Raw genomic sequence first — 20850 nt, 5'->3', positions numbered from 1 at the left:
TATTGTTTCACTGAAATAGTTTTGAAGAAATACTTGTTTCCAGAAAATAAAAGATTCATTCAATCATTGGCGTTTATTTCCCAATTATTGGCCATATTTATGCCACAGATCAGGGGTAAGTCGTCTTTACCGTATCAGTGCAACATTTAACAGGTGGTATTATCCAGTAATCCCGGCATATTTGCAGAGAAATTCTCTCTGACAAATGTAAACAATCCAACGTGTTCCGTCTCATAAAAGGTTTTCCCTGGTCTATTTATGGCTATTGACCCTTGACCTATGACGATCTTTGCTTTTATGGTTTCTCATTGGCTTAGAATTTGATTTTTTCAACCAATTATGGCTACACTTGACACGATTTTCGGAGCTAAATCATAGCCTACAAAGATCTCGGAGCCTTTCGATATTCGCACATATCAGACCGTAACTTCCTGAATTATGGCCCCTGATTGTACGAAAAATCGCGTTTTTAGCTTGTGCACCCTATAGAGGTCATAATTTTTATCTGATTTAAAAAGACGTTTTAGTATATCACCGTTACACAATAAGGATGGCTTATTGTAAAAATCGAACCAAAACTAACAGACAAAATGGCCGCCCCTCGTTCTCAAATAGCAGAAGAATATGGTATATCAAAGTTGTGGACCCTATGGAGGTCACAATTTTTATCCAATTTTGATGAAACTTGAAATGTAAGTTTATAACCCAAAGATCTTGCTTTCTTTAATATTCGCGTATATCAGATAGTAACTTCCTGAATTATGACCTCTGATTGTACGAAAAATCATGTTTTTAGCTTGTTGACCCTATAGTGGCTATAGTGGTCATAATTTTTATCTGATTTAAAAAAACATTTGAATATATCACTGTTACACACTAAGGATGGTTGAGTTCGAATTTCGAACAAATTGGACCAAAAATGACGAACAAAATGGCCGCCCCTCGTTTGCAAATAGTGTCAAAATATTGCGTATCAGGGTTGTGGACCCTCTGGAGGTCACAATTTTCATCTGATTTTGATGAAACTTAAAATGCATATTTATAACCCACATATCTCATTTCCTTCCTAAATTATGGCCCCTGATTGTACGAATAATCACGTTCTTATACGCCCACATTTTCATGTGGACATATTTGTCGTCAGTCCATCCATCCACAATTGTTTGTGAACACTCTACAGGTCACAATTTTTATCCAATTTCAAAGAAACTTGAAATATAGGTATAGGATCTCGGTTCCTTTTGATAGTGGCATGTATCAGACTGTACCTTCATGGATTATGGCCCTTGATTGTACGAAAAATCACGTTTAGTTTAAACTTGAAATGTATGTTTATAACCCACAGATCTCGGTTGCTTTCAATATTAGCGCATATCGCACCATAACTACCTGAATTATGGCCCCCGATTGTACGGAAAATCGTATTTTGAGCTTTCGGACCCCATAGAGGTCACAATTTTTATCCGATTTAAAAAAACGTTACAATATATCACCGTTACACCCTAAGGATGGTTGAGTTCGAATTTCGTAAAAATTGGACTGAAGCTGACAAACAAAATGGCCGCCCCTCGTTCGCAAATAGTGTCAAAATAGTGTGTATCAGGGTTGTGGACCCACTGGAGGTCGCAATTTTCATCTGATTTTGATGAAACTTGAAATGCATGTTTGTAACCCATAGATCTCAGTTCCTTTTGATATTCGCGCATATTGGACCATAACTTCCTGAATTATGGACCCTGATTGTACGAAAAATCACGTTTTTAGCTTGTGGACCCCATATAGGTCAAGGTCACAATTTTTATCCGATTTAAAAAAAAGTTTGAAAATGTCACCGTTACAGCCTAAGGATGGTTGAGTCCAAATTTCGTAAAAATCATATCGAAACTGACAGACAAAATGACTGCCCCTCGTTCGCAAATAGTGTCACAATAATGTGTATCAGGGTTGTGGACCCTCTGGAGGTCACAATTTTCATCTGATTTTGATGAAACTTGAAATGCATGTTTATAACCCAAATATCTTGGTTCCTTTCGATTGTACGAAAAATCATGTTTTTAGCTTGTGGTCCCTCTAAAGGTCACAATTATTATACAATTTAAAAAAAACGTTCGAATATATCACCATTACACCTTAATTTTGTCTGAGGTTGAGTTTCATGAAAATCGGACAAAAATTGCCAGACAAAATGGCCACTCCTCGTACGCAAATATTGTAAACATCTGGTAAATCAAGGTTGTGGACCCACTAGAGGTCACAACTTTGATCCGATTTTGATGAAAGTTGAAATACATGTTTATAACCCAAAGATCTTGGTTCCTTTAGATATTCGCGCGTGTCGGATTGTATCTTCCTGAATTATGGCCCTTGAATGTACAAAAAATCACCTTTTTAGCTTGCGGTCCATGTAGAGGTCACAATTTTTATCCGATTTAAAAAAAACTTGTGAATATATCACCATTACACACTAAGATCTTGGACACTTGGTTCCTTTTGATAATCACGTATATCCGAATGTAACTTCCTGGATTATGTCTCCTGATTGTTTTAAAAAATTGCACTTTTAGCATGCAGATTCTCTAGAGGTCACAAATTTTTTTTCCGGTTTTAAAAACCGTTTAAATATATTACCATTCCACCATAATGAATGTTAAATTCGAATTTCGCGAAAATCAAAATGAAACTGCCCAACAAAATGGCTGCACTTTGTACGAAAATTGTGTAAAAATATGCTACGAAGGTTTTGGACCCTCTAGAGGTCACAATTTTTATCCTATTTTGATGAAACTTAAAACATATCTTTATATCCCAAAGATCTCAGTCCCTTTTGATATTTGCGCATTTCAGACCATAACTTTCTGGATTATTGCCCCTGATTGTACAAAAAATCACGTTTGTTTTTAGCTTGTTCTCTATCCATCTCTTGCAAAATGTGGGCGTATCCTGCCTGGCAGCCGCTGGTCTTTACTCACACACCAAATAAATAAAACACACAATAATGACAACTAATACTAGTAAACCCAAAATAAGGAGGATAGAATCCCTTTTGTTTGCTACGACTACTGTTAGTACAGAATCTACTTCCGAGAGTGAGAGTGTCATCTCTGACTAGGACTGTGTCGATATATATTATCGATACACCGATACGTTCCAGCGATATTTATCTATAGGTAATTTTGTCGTATCGTTGAAAAATTCTTCAGTTTAAAAAAGATAATGAAACCCACGTGGCGAAAGAAGACGACCTAGGCATGGTTTGCCAATCGAGCGTCTTCCACACTGCGTATGAATTCCAGGTACCGGTAGATATTAAAATTAAAATAATAACTGAATCAAACATTGATGGATTCACTGACCAGTTGTTAGGTAAATTTAAATCTTCATTTAAATCTTGATAGAACACTAAATACACCGCGAAACAGTCATTTAATAATATATTTTCCTGATAGAATCTCCAATGACAATTTCCAATGACACGTGACATATCGGATGGAATTAGGTCAATAAACCAGTTCTAAATAGCGCTTACCGTTATGATTTTTTTTTATAGACACATTCTGACAAAGGCTTAATTTTAAAAATATTGTCGTTTTTATTGAAGGCTATATCATAATCGTACGGAATTTCTATTTTAAAGCAATTTCAAGTATGGTTGTTGAACGTGACAATTGTGCTGCATCATTGACGAATGAATAAAAACTTTTGCAAGTTACATGATAAGACAAAAATCTACAAATTGTGTTATGAAGAAATGCCATGGTGTCGTATCAGGTTATTTTGGCTACGGTATTTTCTGATACTAACAGTAGTAGAATTATGTTAATATTTTAGATCATCGACTTGTGAAACGCGAACGTTTCATCGAATAAACGAAGACAGTAATTTATTCTGAAATATTACTGACGTAACTTCAAGATGGTATGTGAATTAAATATACCTGTCGTTATTTTTGTGGTTATCACTTACATACATTAAAATACGACATTCTCCATAGCAAATTACCAAGTCTAGTTTTAAAGGGAATGGACACTTATAATTAACCCATTTCCTACGGGACCTCGATCAATTGACCCAATTCTGGCCGGTTCTTTTCAAAATGGATTAAGAACCCTGATGCTTACCCATCTCAAACAAACGTCTTGAAACAGAATGTAGTTTGGGGTTATTTTGGGCATAATTCGTGATGTCATCGCGATACGTATTGCGTATCGGTTTGCCCTATCGTATCGAAAATGAACTGTATCGACACAGCCCTCTGACACAAGTCCTTCGTTGGCTTCATCAACATGTGGACAAAAATTAGACCTTAACAGAGACCGAGCTAACCCTCAGTGACCTCATGCTTATAAAAATGGATGGACCAGAAAGCATAAATTTTGAATTTTCATGGAGCATATGATCAGTGGTGTCTTAAAAAGAATTGTCGTGTCTTTTCTGTTTTGAAGATGAACTAAATCATGTGGCTGTGAAGTAATTTATCCTATAAACATTGTTTTGTTATCTGCATTCATTCTCTCCAAAATGTGAACTTTTGGACAGTCAAGGAGATAAAATAATATTCTTGTGTAAGCTTACTAAATAAGTACATATTTAACATTTATTTTCATTTTTAATTAACAAACATATGAATAAAAATGATATAAAATATTTGGCTAAAACTCATGTTTTCCTTTGGTGTACGTCACTTCCGATTCATGACACCTGTATTACTCATCTATCGTAGCAATGATCTCTGTGTTAAAATTATATTTGGAACATGTTTAACCAGTTCTATCACATATGTGGTAATGACTGACACCAATATTGTCCTTTAAGTCATTTCATTGCTTATATTTTCTGCGGTCTCATGCGCGGCCATCATGAATTGGATACGAATCATCATCAAAGAGACTAGTTTTACTCGAGCAGGTTTCAAGCTGCTACCTGCGAGCGCTGGCGAATGATTTGGTGAAGAAACGGAGAAAGCAGGCTTACCCTGAATGAAAGTAGTTGGCCATTTCATAGAGAATGAGAGATTACAATAGGTAAAATTCCCCAACTTTGACTTATTATTTCGCATTGATTGAAGAGAGGTGACAGAGATTTTATTTTTTATATCGATAGAGTGTTTCTAGCTGTGCATAAAACCATTTCGCTATTTTGATCTACCCCCGCATCATAGAAAATAGAGCTAATTTTCGCAGGTGTATATTTTCGGTTTTAGTCGCCATATGTTACAACTTTGCTGATCATTACTCCCAGAGAATAGATGCGACTTTATGGTCTTCACAGTGGGGCACAGGAAGACCCCCACTAACATCACCAATCACCACCATTTCCATCCAAACCCTAGACTCACTAAAATAGGTGGCTGAAAATTGACCAAAAATGACCAGAATAATGGCAAAATTGGTCAAAAATCACCCAGAGGCTGTATTCAATAACGGTGAAATTTTGAGATCGGCCCTCCTGGCTGTGAAGTAGTCTTGAGGAGTCCATAAAATCCCCCCCGAGATGAACTTGATCTGCCAAGCCCCACCTTCCCACCTTCTGCATGGTTTTCTCGTGGAATGACTCTTAAGAGTTTAGGGTGATCACTGCCTGATTGTATGAAAAATCACGTTTTCAGCTTGTGGACATACTAGAGCCACAATTTTCATCTGATTTTGATGAAACTTGAAATGCAGGTTTATAACCCAAAGATCTTGGTTCCTTTCGATATTAGGGGGGTTGGATGGCCGAATGGTAAGCACGCGCACGCTGTATCATAAAGGCCTGTCATTGAGTCAACTGGCATGGTTTCAAATCCCCTGTTGTACGTGACAAGGATTAGGTTCGCCTGTCCAACCTCGTGGGTTTTCTCCGGGTCCTCCAGCTTCCTCCATATGTTAAACCATATGTTAGTCCCGGAATGACCTAGTTTGTGTCGAGTGGACGTTAAACCCCATTTCTCTCTCTCTCTCCCTTTCGATATTCGTGCACATCAGATCATAACTTCCTCACAATTTTTATCTGATTTAAAAAAAACGTTTTAGTATATCACCGTTACGCTCTAGAGGTCAAAGTTAATATCCGATTGACTTTAAATTTATACAAAGTTTTTAAGGTCATGAGATGAAGAAGCCTATTGATTTTCAACGATTTTCGATAATTACTGCCTGACTTATGGCCCTTGATCACTTCAAAAAATCTTGTGGACGCTCTAGAGGTCAAAGTTAATATCCTATTGACTTTAAATTTATACACAGTGTTTAAGGTCATAGGATGAAGAAGCCTATTGATTTTCAACGATTTTCGATAATTACTGCCAGAGTTATGGCCCTTGATCACTTTGAAAAATCTGGTGGACGCTCTAGAGGCTAAAGTTAATATCCGATTGACTTTAAATTTATACACATTGTTTAAGGTCATGAGACGAAGAAGCCTATTGATTTTCAGCAATTTCCAATAATTACTGCCAGAGTTATGGCCCTTGATCACTTTGATAAATCTTGTTCACGCTCTAGAGGCTAAAGTTAATATCCTATTGACTTTAAATTTATACACAGTGTTTAAGGTCATGAGACGAGGAAGCCCATTGATTTTCAGCGATTTTCCATAATTACTGCCAGAGTTATGGCCCTTGATCACTTTGAAAAATTTTGTGGACGATCTAGAGGCTAAAGTTAATATCCGAATGACTTTAAATTTATACACAGTTTTTGAGGCATGAGATGAAGAATCATATTGATTTTCAACGATTTCGGACAATGAGGTACCGGCAGAATTAAACCGGAAGCTAGGTGGCGCGCAAAGAAAGTAGGACACGGAAGTGTCAGTCTCGTCTGCTCTACGCTTCACTGACAATCATTTTCATTCTCACCGCCCGTTTTGGTTTTCTGTGTGAATTAAATAATGCCAGCTCATTGTTGCGTACCGATGTGTAATGGGAAAGGTGGGCATAAATTTCCGCTGGACCCTGTTGAGAGACGGCGATGGATTCAGGCCGTAAAAAGAGGAGAAAGTGACTGGACACCGTCTAAGTGGAGTATTGTTTGTCGATCGCATTTTGATTCTTCTGACTACATTTCAGAAACCAAAGAAAGTAAGTTGACAAAATACATTTTTATATTTTGACTTTTTTTAGGAATTAGATTGAGAAATATTTTCAATTAGATCTAGTCCAAAGTTTTAAGGATTACAATTTCGGCGTTCGCTGCCAAGAGGAACTAGAAATTTTAGGCCTATCAAAACGTGTCACTATTAATAGTATTAATACTAGGCCTATATTAGTATTTTATGACTAGGCTATACCAGGAGGGCCAAAGGACAGCTGGTGGCAATCTACTCTTACTCTTACTTAGGCCTAAATAGAAAACAGATCTTGTGTATAGCCCTTGGTAAAATACTGTATATTTGCAATACTACAGCAATTAAGGCCTAGGAATGATTCTCATTTAATTAAAATTTAGCCTAAATTTAAGGCCAAATTAGGCATGCCTTGGTAAAACTAAAATGCTGTATATTTACAATACTACAACAAGGCCTAGGAATGATTCTCATTTAATTAAAATTTAGCCTATGGCTATGCCTATATATGAGTAAAAAAAAGTAAAATTTTTTTTGTACTAGACTACTGTTAAATCTACCGGTATTTGATTGTATTTTTAATATTAATTATTCCAGGGGATCAAATGGTCAATAGTATATTGAAGCCAGGAGCGATTCCACATTTATTTGCTTGGAAAAGAACAAGTTTATCAGGTAGTAGGCGCAGAGAAAGAGCCCTACATAAACAACTTCTGAAAATGTAGGAAACGAAGTTGAAATAGAATACATCGAAGAGGACTTTACTCCTATCGAAGGTAGGTTTAATTTACAAAGTTTGGGTGCGATGACTAGTCTACGAGAAAAAAAAATGAAGGGAAATTCTTATGTTTTGTGAATGAAACATAGGATTTGTCTAATAATTACGGTACTTTGCTGAAAGACAGTTTTAAACTTATAGACCCGGTATTGTACAAATTACAATGCAAAGGACTCCTACTAAGTGGTACTACTACAAGCCCATGCCCCGGCCCATACCCCCTAATTTCTGATATTATGCTCGATAATAATTCTAAATTCATTTGGATAATAGCTACCCCCCCCCCCAATGTCTTGAAATTGATGAAGCGACTCCCTACTGCTATTTAATATAAATTATGTCTGGATTCTTGCAGCGAAATATACCCATAATGGTATTAAACATAAACTATTCACTTTACGGATGACCAGGCCCTGACGAGTTGTAAGTAGTAGAACTCTGAAACTGAAAGCGATAATCCAACACCACCTGGCCTGAGTTACCCCATTACACCAAATTTCAGCCTCAGGACAGCCGTAGCGAAGCCACCAACCCTGAACAGACAGACATATATGCAACAGTCACAAATATTAATATAGCTATATACATGTACCCCTAATTGGCCTCCACGTTTAATAAAATATTATTGTTTAATGTTTGAAATTTACAAAAAAAAACTTTTTTCTTTTCTTTCAGTTAAAAGTGAACCTGATACAAAAGACTCTGCTACTCAAGTTGATATGTCAATGCGCTTCTGTGCCCGAAAATACATGTTGAGTTCGGAGAAATTTCTATATTATACTGGACTAGAAAGCTATGATGCTTTTATGTGTTTGTTTTACTCGTTTGGGCCAGTAGTTGATGAACTTAGGTATTTTTATGCGACAAAACCTAAGATGTCAACAGAGGACCAGTTTTTTCTGACTTTGGTTAAACTTAGACTTGGGAGGAGTAATTTAGAGTTGTCTGACACATTTGAAATATGTGAAAAAGAGCTTATGAACATATTTATAACATGGATAAATTTCATGTATTTTCACTTTAAGGAAATTAACTGGTGGCCATCCAAAGACTTGGTAAAGTTTTACAGTCCTGCAGACTTTAAGTCTAAGTTTCCGACAACAAGGATAGTAATTGATGGTACGGAAATACCAATACAAAGGCCAAAACAACCCATTATTCAGCAAGGCACATTTTCCACATATAAAAACAGAAATACGGTTAAGGTCCTTGTAGGTGTTACACCAGGGGGTCTTGTGAGTTATGTGTCCGATGCATTTGGTGGTGCAGCCAGTGATAGGCAGATATGCGAGAGAAGCTGTCTAATGAATTTATGTGAATCTGGTGACTCTGTCATGGCAGATAAGGGGTTTAATGTCCAAGATCTGTTCATACCGTCAAATGTGGAAATTAACATTCCAGAATTTTTTTAAAAAAAGAACAGGATGTCTGGACATTCAGTAGCAAATGATCGAAAAATAGCCAGCAAACGAGTGCACGTTGAACGAATTATCGGACTAGCCAAGACATTTAAAATATTGAAAAAACCTCTAAATAATACAGAATCAAATTTGTCAGATGCAATTATTTCAGTTTGTTTTTATTTATGTAATTTTAGACCAGCCATTGTCCACAATGATGCCTAAGTTGACGTGTATTGATCTTGTAACATTGGATAGAATAAAACATATTAACTCTGATATATTTTTATTTATTAAATAAATATTTATTCAAAATGGCATTCTTAAAATGTGAATCATAGAAACTTGAGAGTCTATTCAACATTTCCATAACAAATTCATGATCATAAAAGATGTCTATGATTTTTATGTCTGTCAAAGTAAAAACAATAAACTTGCACTGTCTCCTACCCGCACAAAACAACTGCCCTTGTATTTGATAGTAATAGTTATGGGTTTTTTTTAGGGTTAACTTCCCATCAGTTATGGTCAGATATGGAACCGTTTGTTCAGAAATTAAATAATTTCGTGCTGAGTACGGGCACTTTACCTCTACCAGAGTTTCATCGTCAATGACTCTATCTGGTGAGGCAGCCAGCATAGGGTGTGTCTCACTAACAAAAAGTCCACAACTCTTAGTTTTAGTGTTTGTCAATGTCTCAAAACTCTCCACTGCCACACTTTCATATTGTCTCCCATACATAGTTTGTTTAGTTTTTAGATTTACTGGGTGTAATAGACCCCTCAGTAGCATATCAATGTCTCTCTTTATAGTGGCCTTGCATATATTTCCAAAATTAGAAGATGTAATTCGTTTTCGTCTTTCTGCTGTCCACCTGTCACATGCACTTTGGTATTTGGTTTGCTGCTCAATTTCATAGATTTCAGCCTTTGAAATACAGGATACCTGAAATTACAGTAAATACAAGAAATTATTATCCGATTGACATTTAAACTTAAGATGCATTATTTAAGATATCAACTTAAAATTGGCATCGAGAGTTGATTATGGTCTTGTCATGTTAATAAATGTCTAATTAATAATTTATATATCATTTAAGGCCCCAAAAAGACCTGCAATAGGCAGATTTAGATATTACATAATGACTGTTTATAGAGGAACACTACAATAATAATCTAATCACTGTTACAGAGTCAAACCATTTGTGATCTTGAATAAAGTACAAGACTGTAATTATCTTATAACAAATAACTGTTTTAAACTAAAATAATACCTTTTCAGTCTTGAGAAAGTGATCCTCCATTGTCAGCTCCATGTAGTCATGGTCAGCTGCTAAGGCTCTTATGTTGGCTGATTCATACATTTGTAGCACAGGCCACTTTGATTTTCCCTGAAACAGAAAAGGTTGTCATAGTACAGGATGATGGAGTTAATATTTCATTTTCATAATGACATAAATCACTCAAAAATCTTAAGATTAATCAAATATGAATTGAATTAGCTCACCTGCCAGTTAAGTACCACGTTTCTCAAGTTTTGTTCATTTTTTGAAGAATTCTTCCTATGCACTGGTCTTGGATCATAAATAGCAGGCTTCACATTTCCTCTGATTCCACTCAGGTTCCTTGTTTTCAATGGACTACCTTTCATGGGCTTACTTTTGTGAAATTTTTGTAAAACCTGAAATGAATGCAAATATCATTAATGAATTTCCTATAATGTTTATTCCAAGTTTGAATGTATCCTAAATATAATGGAATGTCACAAAAAATGTGTTTAACTTGTAATGTCAGCTTATCTAGACTCCCTAGGAGCTTTCATAATTATCTCAGTCAGTTAGTGGGGCTTACCTAGGGTGATGTTGCAGACCAGCGTTTCCTTATGGGAGAGTGGGGTTGGATGGCTGAATGGTTAGCGTGCGCGCGCTGTATCATAAAGTCTGTCATTGAGTCAACTGGCGTGGTTTCGAATCCCCGGTTGTACGTGGCAAGGAGTAGGGTTGCCTGTCCAACCTCGTGGGTTTTCTCCGGGTCCTCCGGTTTCCTCCCATTGCTAAAGACCCCTACGCGCAAGCGAATTATGTAAATAAAATTAAACCAAATAAAACACTTCCCACATGCTTACAATGAGCCAATGGTCCTTGTCCTACTGCACATTCACACTGAGTTTGCTGGATCACTGCATTCCTATCTATACTTATGTCCACTTTGTAGCTTGTTGATCTTTTCATTTCTGCCCAAACGTTGGAAGTTATATATGTTACATCATTTATGACTACACGCACATATCTTAGATACCTAAAATAAATACAAATGTATTGTAAAAATAAAGGATAAGTTTGTGTACAAAGAAGAAACTGAAAAGATGTCACAGACTGATCAGCAGTAATTATTCGCTTGGCGGCTACCATCACTGAGAGGGATGACATTGGGGCAAGTTAATTAGCTCTCAATATTAATTTTTTTTTCTTCTGCAAATTAAATTCCAAAACAATTTTTTAAAATTATTAATGGTACTTTGATAAAAAAAAATATAAAAGAGATGGATTTCTGAATAAAAAATATTTCCTATTTAGTGTAAATGAGTACATTCATAACATAGTTAAATCTTACACAAACTTTGCAAAGGTGTAAAATGAAATGAGTTACAAAGTCACTAACTCTGCCTGATGTGATAGTACATAATTGTGCTGTCAACACCTTAAATAAGATGTGACACCTGTTTAAAAGTTACCTCTGTGCATAAAGAAGTTCAATTTTTTCATTCAACTTTTGGTCACTTAGTTGTAAGAAATCCACTACTCTCTGTTTGGTCACATTAGGGAAGTTCTGTAAGTGATCAGCATGGAGATCTGTATACTCGCTGTTTCCAGGCAGACACATGTGGAATTCTGGTGCAGGTTCATTTTTTGAGGAATTTCTGTCATCAAATATCAATCTAGAATTTAAATTAATGAAAGACTAAAATTAGACAGGATTTAGTGTTATTATTAACAATAATACTAAAATAGTATAGCCTCGACGACTAGCAATACCGAATAAGGTTTTACCTGTTCTGGACGAAAAGAAATAAAATTTAGCCTAGATCTATTTATTATTGAAATTATAATATAGGCCCTATATCAATATGTATTATTTTATATTGTCTTCGTATCCACCAGGTTTCATTACAATAAATTTATAACTAACAACAGTCTTTAATTGTGTAAATTATAATCGGAATGGAAAACAATAACAATCAACGAATTACGTAAACAAACACTTGATGGCAGAAACTTGATGGCCATTTACTCATTATAAACGTTGCAATGCCGACACTGTAGTTTTTGATAAAGAAAAGTTTCAAAACATCATACATTTTCTCATTGACAATGCCATGTTTGAGGTTAGGGATCAAGTAATACAGCAAACTATTGGTTTATCAATAGAAACTGACCCTGCCTCATTTATGGTAAATGCACATTTATATAAATATGAATTCTGCTTTCAGGATCATAAACGAAAAACTGATTACCAAATAGCAAAAAGTCTAAACTATACCTTCCGATACATTGATAACATAAAACCCATTAATGTTAATGGAACTTTCAACAACTATAAAAGTGAAATATATCCACCAGAACTAATATTAAATAAAGAAAATTCTGGCACCATAAATGCATCTGTTCTTGACCTAGATATTAATATAATTTACAATAAATTTAATGTCCGTATTTTTGACAAAACGGACAAATTTGGTTTTGAAGTAGTAAAATACCCGTCAATTTATAGTATCATAGCAATTTGCACGCTATATAGTGTTTCCTATTCACAGGCATTACGATTTTTATACGCCCACATTTTCATGTGGACGTATATTGTCGTCGCCCCTGTCCGTCCGTCCACAATTGTTTGTGAACAGTCTACAGGTCACAATTTTTATCCGATTTCAATGAAACTTGAAATATAGGTTTATCACCCAAAGATCTCGGTTCCTTTCGATATTGGCATGCATCGGACTGTAACTTCATGGATTATGGCCCCTGATTGTACGAAAAATCACGTTTTTAGCTTGTGAACACTGTAGAGGTCACAATTTTTATCCGATTTGGTTTAAACTTGAAATGTATTCTTATAACCCAATGATCTCGGTTCCTTTCGATATTCGCGCATATCGGATTGTAACTTCCTGAATTATGGCCCCTGATTGGACGAAAAATCGCGTTTTTAGCTTGTGGACCCTATAGAGGTCATAATTTTTATCCGATTTAAAAAACCGTATTATTATATCACCGTTACACCCTAAGGACGGTTGAGTTCAAATTTCGTGAAAATCGGCCCAAAATTGACAGACAAAATGGCCGCCGTTCAGTCTCAAATAGCGTAAAAAATATGGTATATCAAGGTTGTGGACCCTATAGAGGTCGCAATTTTTATCCGATTTTGTTGAAACTTGAAATGTAAGTTTATAACCCAAAGATCTCGGTTCCTTTCGATATTCGCGCACATCGGACCATAACTTCCTGAATTATGGCCCCTGATTTTACGAAAAATCACGTTTTTAGCTTGTGGACCCTACAGAGGTCAAAATGTTTATCCGATTTAAAAAAACGTATTATTGTATCACCCTTACACCCTAAGGATGGCTGAGTTTGAATTTTGTAAAAATCGGCCCAAAACTGACAGACAAAATGGCCGCCGTTCGTTCTCAAATAGCGTAAAAATATGGTATATCAAGGTTGTGGACCCTATAGAGGTCACAATTTTTATCCGATTTTGTTGAAACTTGAAATGTAAATTTATAACCAAAAGATCTCCGTTCCTTTCGATATTTTTGCATATCAAATTGTAATTTCCTGAATTATGGCCCTTGATTGTAGGATTGAAATCGGATAAAAATTGTGACCTGTAGACTGTCCACAATTTTTATCCGATATAGGTTTATCTCCCTTAGATCTCGGTTCCTTTCGATATTGGCATGTATCGGACCGTAACTTGTACGAAAAATCGCGTTTTTAGCTTGTGAACAGAGGTCACAATTTTTATCCAATTTGGTTTAAACTTGAAATGTATGTTTATAACCCACTGATCGCAGTTCCTTTCGATATTCGCACATATCGGACCATAACTTCCTGAATTATGGCCCCTGATTGTATGAAAAATCGCGTTTTTAGCTTGTGGACCCCATAGAGTTTTGTGAACTCGGGGCCTGGTATATCAAGGTTGTGGACTCTCTAGAGGTCACAATTTCTATCTGATTTTAAAAAAACATGTGAATATATCACCGTTACACCCTAAGGATGGTTGAGCTTGAATTTCGTAAAAATTGGACCGAAACTGATATTGCGTATCAGGGTTGTGGACCCTCTGGATGAAACTTGAAATGCGTGTTTATAACCCACAGATCTCGGTTCCTTTCGATATTCACGCATATCGAACCATAACTTCCTGAACTATGGCTCCTGATTGTACGAAAAATCGCGTCTTAGCTTGTTTTTTATCCGATTTAAAAAAACGTTTGAATATATCACCGTTACTCCCTGAGGATGGTTGAGTTTGAATGTCGTAAAAATCGGACCGAAACTGACAGACAAATTGGCCGCCCCTCGTTCGCAAAAAGTGTCAAAATATTGTGTATCAGGGTTGTGGACCCTTTGGAGGTCACAATTGTCATCTGATTTTGATGAAATTTGAAATGCATGTTTATAACCCAAATATCTTGGTTCCTTTCTATTTTAGTGCATATCGAATCGTAACTTCCCGAATTACGGCCCCAGATTTTACCATAATTTTGTCTGGGGTTGAGTTTCATGAAAATCAGACCAAAATTGCCAGACAAAATGGCCACCCCTCATACGCAAATAGTGTAAACATCTGGGATATCAAAGTTGTTGACCCTCTAGAGGCCACAATTTTGATTGATTTTGATGAAACTTGAAATGCAAGTTTATAACCCAAAGATCTCGGTTCCTGTCAATATTCGCGCATATCAGAACGTAACTTCCTGAATTATGGCCTCTGGTTGTACGAAAAATCGTATTTTTAGCTTGTGGTCCCTCTACAGGTAACAATTTTTATTCGATTTAAAAAAACGTTTGTTGACTTCGAAATTCAAGAAAATCGAGCCAAAACTGCTGGACAGAATGGCCGCCCCTCGTATGCAAATAGTGTAAACATTTAGTAAATCAAGGTTGTGGACCCTCTAGAGGTCACAATTTTGATCGGATTTCTATGAAACTTGAAATACATGATTATAACCCAAAGATATTGATTCCAGTCGATATTCGCGCATATCAGATCGTAACTTCCTGACTTATGGCCCTTGATTGAACAAAAAATCTTGTTTTTAGCTTGTGGTCCCTGTAGAGGTCACAATTTTTATCTGATTTAAAAAAACGTGTGAATATATCACCATTACACACTAAGATCTTGGTTCCTTTTGATAATCGCGGATACCAGAACTTAACTTTCCTTTTGATATTTGCACATTTCAGGCCATAACTTTCTGGATTTTTGCCCGTGATTGTACAAAAAATCACGTTTGTTTTTAGCTTGTTCTCTATCCATCTGTTGCAAAATGTGGGCGTATCTTGCCTGGCAGCTGCTGGTTTATACATTTCATGGATGTGGTTACTTGTATAGTTAGTTTTTATACGCTCACATTTTCATGTGGACGTATTATGCCGTCGCCCCTGTCCATCCGTCCGTCCACAATTGTTTGTGGACTCTCTACAGGTCACAATTCTTAGCCGATTTTGACGAAACTTGAAATATAGGTTTATCCCCAAAAGATCTCGGCTGCTTTCGATATTGGCATGTATCGGATCGAAACTTCATGGATTATGGCCCCTGATTGTACGAAAAATCACGTTTTTAGCTTGTGGACACTATAGAGGTCACAATTTTTATCTGATTTTTCTAAAACTTGAAATGTAAGTTTATAACCCAAAGATCTCGGTTCCTTTCGATATTCGCGCATATTGGACTGTAACTTCCTGAATTATGGCCAATGATTGTACGAAAAATCGTGTGTTTAGCTTGTGGACCCTATAGCGGTCATAATTTTTATCCGATTTAAAAAAACGTATTATTATATCACCGTTACACCCTAAGGAAGGTTGAGTTCGAATTTCGTGAAAATCGGCCCAAAATTGACAAACAAAATAGCCGCCGTTCGTTCTCAAATAGCATAAAAATATGGTATATCAAGGTTGTGGACCCTATAGAGATCACAATTTTTATCCGATTTTTTTGAAACTTGAAATGTAAGTTTATAACCCAAAGATCTCGGTTCCTTTCGATCTTCAAGCATATCGGACCGTAACTTCCTGAATTATGGCCCCTGCTTGTACGAAAAATCGCGTTTTTAGCTTGTGGACCCTATAGAGGTCATAATTTTTATCCGATTTAAAAAACCGTATGATTATATCACCGTTACACCCTAAGGAAGATTGAGTTCGAATTTCGTGAAAATCGGCCCAAAATTGACAGACAAAATGGCCGCCCTTCGTTCTCAAATAGCTTAAAAATAAGGTATATCAAGGCTGTGACCCTATAGAGGTCACAATTTTTATCCGATTTTGTTGAAACTTGAAATGTAAGTTTATAACACAAAGATCTCAGTTCCTTTCGATATTCGCGCACATCGGACCATAACTTCCTGAATTATGGCCCCTGATTTTACGAAAAATCACGTTTTTAGCTTGTGGACCCTACAATTTCCTGAATTATGGCCCTTGATAGTAGGAAAAATCACTTTCTTGTTAGCTTGTTCTCTATCCATCTCTCGAAAATGTGGGCGTATCCTGCCTGGCAGCTGCTGGTTACTTCAATATGTTTACATTCATATTTCTGTGTGTTGTATCTTGTCAGTATATTTGTTTTTGTGTAAATTATGTGTGGTGCAGTCCCCCTGCACTTACTATTAGCTTATGTTCCCTATAGAGGTAACAATTTTTATCCGATTTAATAAACCGTTTTAGTATATCACCCTTATGATGTTTGAGTTTGAAATTCGTGAAAATCGGGCCAAAACTGCTCGCCCCTCATACACAAATAGTGTAAACATCTCGCCCCGAGTTCACAAAGCATTCTCAGACTTAAGTTAAGAATTTACCCACAATTGTTCTTCTTATTTGAACTAAAATATAGCTGTTTATATAACACTTGTTGTTTTAATGTATCAAATACATCAATAAGATACTATGTACAAGTTTTGTTTTTCTGGATCAAAGATATTTCTCATAAACAGTGGTTGAAAGTGGAGTAAATTCTTAACGAAAGTCTAAGAATGTTTTGTGAACTCGGGGGCCTGGTATATCAAGGTTGTGGACTATCTAGAGGTCACAATTTTTATCTGATTTCGATGAAACTTGAAATACATGTTTATAACCCAAAGATATTGGTCCCTTTCAATATTCGCGCATATCGGATCGTAACTTCCTGAATTATGGCCCTTTATTGAACAAAAAATCACGTTTTTAGCTTGTTGTCCCTGTAGAGGTCACAATTTTTATCTGATTTAAAAAAAACGTGTGAATATATCAGCATTACACACTACGATCTTGGTTCCTTTTGATAATCACAGATACCCGAACTTAACCCCCTGGATTATGGCCCTTGATTGTTAAAAAAATCGCATTTTTAGCTTGCAGATTCTCTAGAGATCACAACAATTTTTTTCCGATTTTAAAAAACGTTTTAAATACATCACCACTCCACCATAATGAAGGTTGAATTCGTATTTCGGGAAAATCGAAATGAAACTGCCCGACAAAATGGCCGCTCTTTGTACGCAAATTGTGTAGAAGTGTGTAATACGATGGTTGTGGACCCTCTAGAGGTCACAATTTTTATCCGATTTTGATGAAACTTAAAACATATCTTTATATCCCAAAGATCTCTGTCCCTTTTGATATTTGCACATTTCAGGCCATAACTTTTTGGATTATTGCCCCTGATTATACAAAAAATCACGTTTGTTTCTCTATCCATTTCTTGCAAAATGTGGGCGTATCCTGCCTGGCAGCCGCTGGTGTAAAAGTATATATACGAAGGTCTTGGATCCTCCAGAGGTCACAACTTTTATCCTATTTTGATGAAACTTAAAACATCTTTATATCCCAAAGATCTCAGTCCCTTTTGATACTTGCGCATTTCAGACTGTAACTTTCTGGATTATTGCCCTTGATTGTACAAAAAATAGTGTTTGTTTTGAGTTTGTTCTCTATCCATCACTTGCAAAATGTGGGCGTATCCTGCCTGGCAGCTGCTCAGTGCCTGAGCAATATTGGACATTACATTTAACACATTTATCATGTGAAAACATATTAGTGGTGGACTTTAATGTAAATCTTTTGGTCAAATTATATTTTGGAAATATTGCAAAGATTTCTTTTTTTCCTTTCTAACACTTTTTATTCATTCGATATTTATAGAATTTTTTTTTCCCTTTCTAACACTTTTTATTCATTCAATATTTATATAATATAAACATACAACTTTTAATTATGGGATCTAAAAAGGAAGATACATTTCTCTTGGTTTAAATGTTATTTTTCTGTTACTGGGTGACACAAAATCTATTTTTGAGGGATTTTAAGACAGAAAGATAACTTATAATTTATTTTATAGATTGATGGAGATAATTATGTATTAGATGATGTGAGAATTAGTTTAGGTTTAGAAGCTTTAAAACTAGATCAGATGGAAACTAACATGAAGGCTGGTGTCAGATTATTGAAAGAAAAAGAAACTAAATTACGACAATTTGATGCTAAACATAGAGATGTGAGTTCCCTTGTTATATGCCCACATTTTCATGTGGACGTATATTGTCGTTGCCCCTGTCCGTCCACAATTGCTTGTGGACACTCTACAGGTCACAATTCTTATCCGATTTTGACGAAACTTGAAATATAGGTTTATCTCCAAAAGATCTCGGCTGCTTTCTATATTGGCATGTATCAGATCGAAACTTCATGGATTATGGCCCCTGTTTGTACGAAAAATCACGTTTTTAGCTTGTGGACACTATAGAGGTCACAATTTTTATCCGATTTTGTTGAAACTTGAAATAAAAGTTGATAACACAAAGATCTCGGTTCCTTTCGATATTCGCGCATATCGGACCGTAACTTTCTGAATAATGGCCCCTGATTGTACGAAAAATCATGTTTTTAGCTTGTGGACCCTATAGAGGTCATAGTTTTTATCCGATTTAAAAAAACGTATTATTATATCACCGTTACACCCTAAGGATGGCTGAGTTCGAATTTCGTGAAAAATCGGCCCAAAATTGACAGACAAAATCGCCTCCGTTCGTTCTCAAATAGCATAAAAATATGGTATATCAAGGTTGTGGACCCTATAGAGGTCACAATTTTTATCCGATTTTGTTGAAACTTGAAATGTAAGTTTATAACCCAAAGATCTCGGTTCCTTTCGATATTCGCACATATTGGACCGTTACTTCCTGAATTATGTCCCCTGATTGTACGAAAAATCGCGTTTTTAGCTTGTGGACCCTATAGAGGTGATAATTTTTATCCGATTCAAAAAAACGTATTATTATATCACCGTTACACCCTAAGGACGAATGAGTTCGAATTTCATGGAAATCGGCCCAAAATTGACAGACAAAATCGCCTCCGTTCGTTCTCAAATAGCGTAAAAATATGGTATATCAAGGTTGTGGACCCTATAGAGGTCACAATTTTTATCCGATTTTGTTGAAACTTGAAATGTAAGTTTATAACACAAAGATCTCAGTTCCTTTCGATATTCGCGCATATCGAATTGTAATTTCCTGAATTATGGCCCTTGATTGTAGGAAAAATCACTTTATTGTTAGCTTGTTCTCTATCCATCTCTTGAAAATGTGGGCGTATCCTGCCTGGCAGCCGCTGGTTTATTCATGGTAGGGTATTGTGAATTCACGTGTCTATACCACTTTGTCAGCATGGGGTACACAAAAAAATATATATTGGACTTAAAAATGAAATATTAGTAAGGCATATGATAATTATTTATTAATTAAATATTCCGTTTTGGCTAATTAAAGGAGCGAAATCGCTAACATTTGGGACCTATAAATTGACAAAAGTGGGTCGCAACGCATATAATACTGTAATATGAATGTATATAAAGTGATTTACATTGAATGGTTTACGTTTTTACTCCAATTTCAAATCAGTTATGTTCGGCGAAATAAGCCAGGAGTCTCAATCGAGTGCAAATTTCTAGCGTCTGGTTATTCCAGTCTACGTACGCCGTTTGATTTGGTGCAATCTGTCTAGCCTTGTCCCTCGAGTCTCTTGTTACAACTGGGGCTGAAATGCATTATGGTACACGATTCGTGTACCAATGGTAAAATGTTTATTTTGTCTTACATATTGGATATAAAAAGCCCATCTTTTTCCGGTAAGATCACAACATCAATGTTGATTTAATTTGACAAATAAATCGTGTTTTCAATGTTGAAGATTTTGGATGATATTGAGTTAGAGACTTAGCTACTTTAAATAACGAAATAGCTGAATTGGCCGTAGAAAAACCATTTCAGTGACTCACACGTAATTACCACATGCTCTATAGAAAACACACTGACCTGGATAATTTTGAGTTGTAATACAATAACTTTTTGAAATG

At 36.0% G+C, this 20850-nt stretch overlaps 2 protein-coding genes and 1 long non-coding RNA gene across 4 annotated transcripts in view; 2 read left to right on the top strand and 1 right to left on the bottom strand.

Annotated features, from left to right (window-relative positions):
• Positions 1 to 20850, top strand: part of LOC126811164 (centrosomal protein of 164 kDa) — a 232345-nt gene that overhangs the window by 199191 nt on the left and 12304 nt on the right. For both annotated transcript variants that reach the window (XM_056098523.1, XM_056098522.1), the window contains one exon: positions 18835 to 18990. In XM_056098523.1, the coding sequence (XP_055954498.1) occupies positions 18835 to 18990 (156 nt within the window). The remainder of the gene's footprint in view (positions 1 to 18834; positions 18991 to 20850) is intronic.
• LOC126811311 (uncharacterized) lies at positions 6107 to 9501 on the top strand. The gene is made up of 2 exons (XR_008785966.1): positions 6107 to 7820; positions 8498 to 9501. It is a non-coding gene; the product is annotated as an uncharacterized LOC126811311 (long non-coding RNA).
• The window catches only part of LOC126811236 (uncharacterized), a 56867-nt gene continuing 45465 nt past the window's right edge, over positions 9449 to 20850 (bottom strand). Inside the window, exons 4-8 of the mRNA XM_056098527.1 lie at positions 11957 to 12160; positions 11348 to 11520; positions 10730 to 10903; positions 10497 to 10613; positions 9449 to 10168 (exon numbers count right to left, since the gene is read on the bottom strand). Coding sequence (XP_055954502.1) covers positions 9509 to 10168; positions 10497 to 10613; positions 10730 to 10873 — 921 coding nt within the window. The 5' untranslated portion in view covers positions 10874 to 10903; positions 11348 to 11520; positions 11957 to 12160 and the 3' untranslated portion in view covers positions 9449 to 9508. The remainder of the gene's footprint in view (positions 10169 to 10496; positions 10614 to 10729; positions 10904 to 11347; positions 11521 to 11956; positions 12161 to 20850) is intronic.

The sequence above is a fragment of the Patella vulgata genome, chromosome 2 (assembly GCF_932274485.2).
Source record: "Patella vulgata chromosome 2, xgPatVulg1.2, whole genome shotgun sequence".
In the NCBI taxonomy this organism is placed as follows: Eukaryota; Metazoa; Mollusca; class Gastropoda; family Patellidae; genus Patella; species Patella vulgata.
The sequence above is the reverse complement of the archived record's forward strand: the minus strand, read 5'-3'. Positions and strand labels throughout refer to the sequence as shown.